General features: G+C 51.2%; 1 protein-coding gene across 3 annotated transcripts in view; it reads right to left on the reverse strand.

Annotated features, from left to right (window-relative positions):
- Positions 1 to 81: 81 nt before the first annotated feature.
- Positions 82 to 4516, reverse strand: part of SVOP (SV2 related protein) — an 84672-nt gene continuing 80237 nt past the window's right edge. For 2 of the 3 annotated variants that reach the window (XM_029224897.1, XM_029224922.1), the window contains 2 exons: positions 4203 to 4292; positions 82 to 2781 (listed from right to left, as the gene is read on the reverse strand). In XM_029224897.1, the coding sequence (XP_029080730.1) occupies positions 2575 to 2781; positions 4203 to 4292 (297 nt within the window). In that variant the 3' untranslated portion in view covers positions 82 to 2574. The remainder of the gene's footprint in view (positions 2782 to 4202; positions 4293 to 4516) is intronic. The other variant, XR_003793885.1, reaches the window with a different exon arrangement.

The following is a 4516-nucleotide window of genomic DNA, read 5'->3' on the forward strand; positions in this document are numbered from 1 at the left end:
ACTCTGGGCTTGTTGTCAAATGAACAATTAATAGTCTAATGGGTTAAACTACTATTGGTAGGTTTTACTGTTGCTTGCAGCTCAAGGTTATCCCAGTCCTTTGATGTTTACTATAACCAAGGAATGATCTTATCCTTCAAGCCTCTCTGTTGCTTAACATTATTTAAAAATAATGCACATCCATATTCATTTCAAAGCCCATCTCTAAGATACTGTTTTATCTCACTGCCAACACATCCCATTTATGTATCCCTGAGCATACTTGAAGGGAAAGAAAGAAACCATATAACCCTGGCTACATTGAACATCTTTTTATCATTTTCTAAAATCTTTCCTAACACTGAGAGAAACAGATGACATTTCCAGTACTGAAAAGGGGAGCTTCTGGACAGTTCAAAATTAGATACAAAGGTCTTCAGCTAAAGGTCTCACGCATTCCAGAGGTTTGGGCAACTTTTGTGGCAGCTCTTGTATCATTCAATAATATCGATTTTATACAAGGGCAGGCAATTTAGAAGGCCAAGAGTTTTCACCTTTCATTTTCTCAACAAGAGAAAACCCACAACTACAAGCCTCTTTACTCCAGCCCCTGGAAAACATCTCTGACCACCAAGCCCTCCTTCGCCACCGCAGCCCCCAGATCCTCCAGGTTATTTGAGGGTGAAGCAAGTGGACTTGCTCATCCGGCAGTGTCTGGCCAGCTGGAAGGCAAAGAAGACAAGCATAGGCTCTTAGTTACCCAGGAGAGCTCAGCAGACCAGAAATAATTAAAGCTTTAGCCACTCGTGGTCCAGGGAGATGTGGGTGTCAGAGAAAGGAAGCTCTGCCAAGCTGCCCCCTCTGACTGCCTGGGCTTAGAGGGCTGCAGTACATATATTCAGGGATGTGGGATGATTTGCAGTCGATCTAGGACCTGGGCCTGAAGAAGTCACCCACTGCGACCTCCACACCATTAGAAGCAAGTGTTGCTTCCAACAGACTCAAAGTTGGCCGCCAACTGTGCACCTTTTCCCCCTTGCTGGAAAGACTGTCATATTAAAGCAAATGAAAGCATTGAGCTTACCCTACATGGATAAAGTTGGCAACACCGTTAAGCTGAACCATCACTAGGACGTTGTGACAAACGAACAAACTTCAACCCTTGCAACGTCCGTCACCAACATGTTTTAATAAAGGTGAACGTACACATTTGGCTTCCTCGGAATGTTCACTTCAAGCAGATATCTCCAAGCAGACGGTCAGTCTTCTCTGGCCTTTGATGGGATCTGGCATCTTCGTCTCTCCTTCCCTAAGTTCCTGCCTTCATGGCGGGGAAAAGGCTCGTGGAAACCAAATCCTGGAGGTGGATGTTGTCTGCTGAGACACAGCATCAGCCCTTCCTCTGGAGGCCAACCCCCAAATCCAGTTGACCTCCCTTCTCTTTCTTTGAAAATGTACACGTTTCACACATCTGGGCCCGCCCGTTCCTCCCTACCCACGGTATCCATGCCGTGGGGTCCATTGCTGGAAACCCAGGAGCTGCCTCTATGGAAAGACCAAGCCACCCCTTGACAGCAGGGATGGCAGAGAATCCAGGGAGGAAGGATTCCTGGTCCCCTGGCCCGCACAGGAGCAGGTGGCTGGGGGGAGCATCTTTCTGTTTCTCGGTCCATTTGGCCACCCACCGCGCTCAAACTCCAAAGCACTGAAACCTGACTTAACTGTTTTCTTGCCCCAAGAGTCACCAATCAGCCTGACCAACGAGGGGGCCAGAAAAGAAGCCCCCTGGCGCGACTTTTGCTGCTTCCAAAGGGGAGGCCCCTGCTTTGGTCGTGGGCTTGGTTCTCACCTCCCTTTTGCCTCCCTCCCCAATTCCTGGGGGTAAAAGCTTTCTGAGGCTGTCATCTAGTGCAAGCCCAGCTGTCCTCGTGGCCACATTTGGATCCCCTGGAGCCAGGGACAGCAACTCCAAGAGGGGGCCAGGTGGAGGCACGCGGCTCAAGTTCAAATGCATGTCCATCGGCCAGAGTCTCCGCTACTCAGCCCTGGGAAGGCAAAGCGAGGGGCCCCTTCCCTGGGAGCATTTCTCAGACCCAAGAAAAAGCTGCTCAGGCCACACCCAGGTCACCTGCAATTTCAAAGAAGAAAGCCTGGGGCCGGGGATTGCAGGAGAAACCTAAGAACAGGTCCAGCGGGTGAGTGGCAGGTCTCACAGGGGTCCCGGCCTGGAGTGTATCTACAAAGATCTTTCGGTTGTTGTTCACCGAGGCTGGGACCGGCTGACTCTGGATGGTGTCCAGCTGGCTACCGGCGTCACCAGGCACTGCTGAGGTGGCAGTTTTCCCATGCAGATCCACAGGTTATTAACAAACCCCCACACACATATACGGAGAACCCCCCAGAGCAAATGCCTCCCCAGCCCCGGATGGATCTTGATAAATATGAGAAAACAGTCAAGACACAAAACCTCATTGGTCCAGGTGGCACCCTTGGGTGAGTTCTTGATGTGGGCAGTGACGATCGGTGCCCCCGCCGGGCTCCAGCAGCTCCCCGCTCTCTACAGCCTCAAAAACCAGCTCAGCCCCCCATCGGTCACTACTCCTGAGAGCCCGAGTTCGACCTAGCGACACCTGTGCCGTGCGTCCCTCGGCCGACCATCTCCTGGCCCCACTCCCGATGGCTGGACTCCTGCAGTCCACGGCCTTTGGTCTCAATGGGCAAAAAGCAGGAGGCCAGGGCAGCCAGGAGGCAGCAGCCACTGTAAACCACCAGCGTCAGGTACACGGACGATTCCAGCATCACCTGGGGGGAGGGAGATGCACGCCGGTGAGAGCATCCCTTCTGACGCACAGGCACCACCAACCACACAGATAATATTGAGAACGCCAGGCCCTCTCGTAAGCCCTCTTTATCACTGGACTCCCATGGAGTCCTCACGACAGTTTTATCAGGTATGTCCTCCACCCCCATTTTACAGAGGGAAAAACTGAGGCTCAAAGAGGATTAAGCAGCATACCCAAGTTCATACAAAGACTAAGGATGGGGCTGAGATTTGAACCCAGACCCCATCAGGCTCAAGAGTCTATTTATTCTCTCCCAAAGCAGCATGTCTGCTGACTTCCTAGCTTTATGTCCCAGGGCACGTCACGCAGCAGAGCTAAACCTCATTTCCTCATCTGCCGAACCGGGCAGAAGAGCGGTAGCCATCTCCCAATGAGAAGATGCCTCACTTGACACCATGCAGGCACATGGCAAGCTGTCAACCAGTGCTAGTTAATAGTGACGTACAATGGCCAAACACAACGGTTTGCTAAAACACGTGTTGGAATTCTATTTACACAAAATACCCAGAAGAGGTAAAATTCATCCAGACAGAATGCAGACCAGTGGTTCCCAGGGGCTGGAGGAGGGGGAGCTGGGGAGTGACTGCTGAATGGATACGGAGGTTTATTTGGGGGAGAGGAAAATGTTTTGGAACTAGATAAGAGATGGTGGTTGCCCATCATTGTGAATGTGCTACATGCCACTGAATTGTTCACTTTATTTTTAAAATTTTATTTATTTATTTGGCTGCGCTGCACAGCTTGCGGGATCTTAGTTCCCCGAGCAGCGTTTGAACCTGGGCCCCAGCATTGGAAGCGCGGAGTCCTAACCACTGGACAGCCAAGGAATTCCCCAAATCATTCACCACCAGGGAATTCCCTGAATTAAAATGGTTAATTTTATGTTAGGTGACTTTTACCTCAATTTTTAAAAAGTGATAAAAACAGGAAAAAATGAATTGGATATTAAAAAAGCAAAAAGATTCCCAAACAAGCTCCCCCCAAAAGGAGAGAAATGCTTCGAGACACAAAGAGCTGCAAAATTCTGCACCGATACCAAATCAACCAACTCAGAAACCAGGGCCTGGGACATTTGTTTCACGCTAAGGCATGGTGGCCTGTTTATTCTCATCCAAATTGTTTTTGGCCAAATCATCGGAAAGACCTGAGTTTGATTCCCAGCTCCTCTACTTCACAGCTGTGCGACCTTGGACAAGTCCCTTGACCCTTCTGAGCCTCAGTTTTCTCATCTGCAAGCAATACTTCTTCGTAGGATGGGCTGCTAGGATGAGATCAGGTAATTCACACCAAGGGCAGGGCAGAAACTCAGAGTACAGTAACAGCCTGCCACGCAATGGCTTTTGTCACGCGCACCCCCTCTGTATTTGGGGTGACACCTACCTGAGCAATGAACGGGGTGATGAGCGCGCCCACCCTTGCCATGCCGCTGCAGGTGCCCAGGCCCAGAGCTCGGGTCGCCGTGGGGTAGACCTGAAACACAGCCGCCAAAGTGGCCGCACTGAGAAAATGCAGGCCCCTCCCTCCTCTCCGGCTCGGGAATGATGGGAATCCCAACCGCCGCCCCACACCCTGCCCCTGGGGGCAGGTGGGCCTGAATTAGGGTCAATCCCTCAGGGGTTGGTGATACCAAGAAGGGGTGGGAGGGCAGGGTGGGGAGTCTCATCCCGAAGGGGACAGGAAACTCAACCGATGAG

Source organism: Monodon monoceros, unplaced genomic scaffold (assembly GCF_005190385.1).
Source record: "Monodon monoceros isolate NGI ecotype Baffin Bay Population unplaced genomic scaffold, NGI_Narwhal_1 Super_Scaffold_1, whole genome shotgun sequence".
NCBI lineage: Eukaryota > Metazoa > Chordata > Mammalia > Artiodactyla > Monodontidae > Monodon > Monodon monoceros.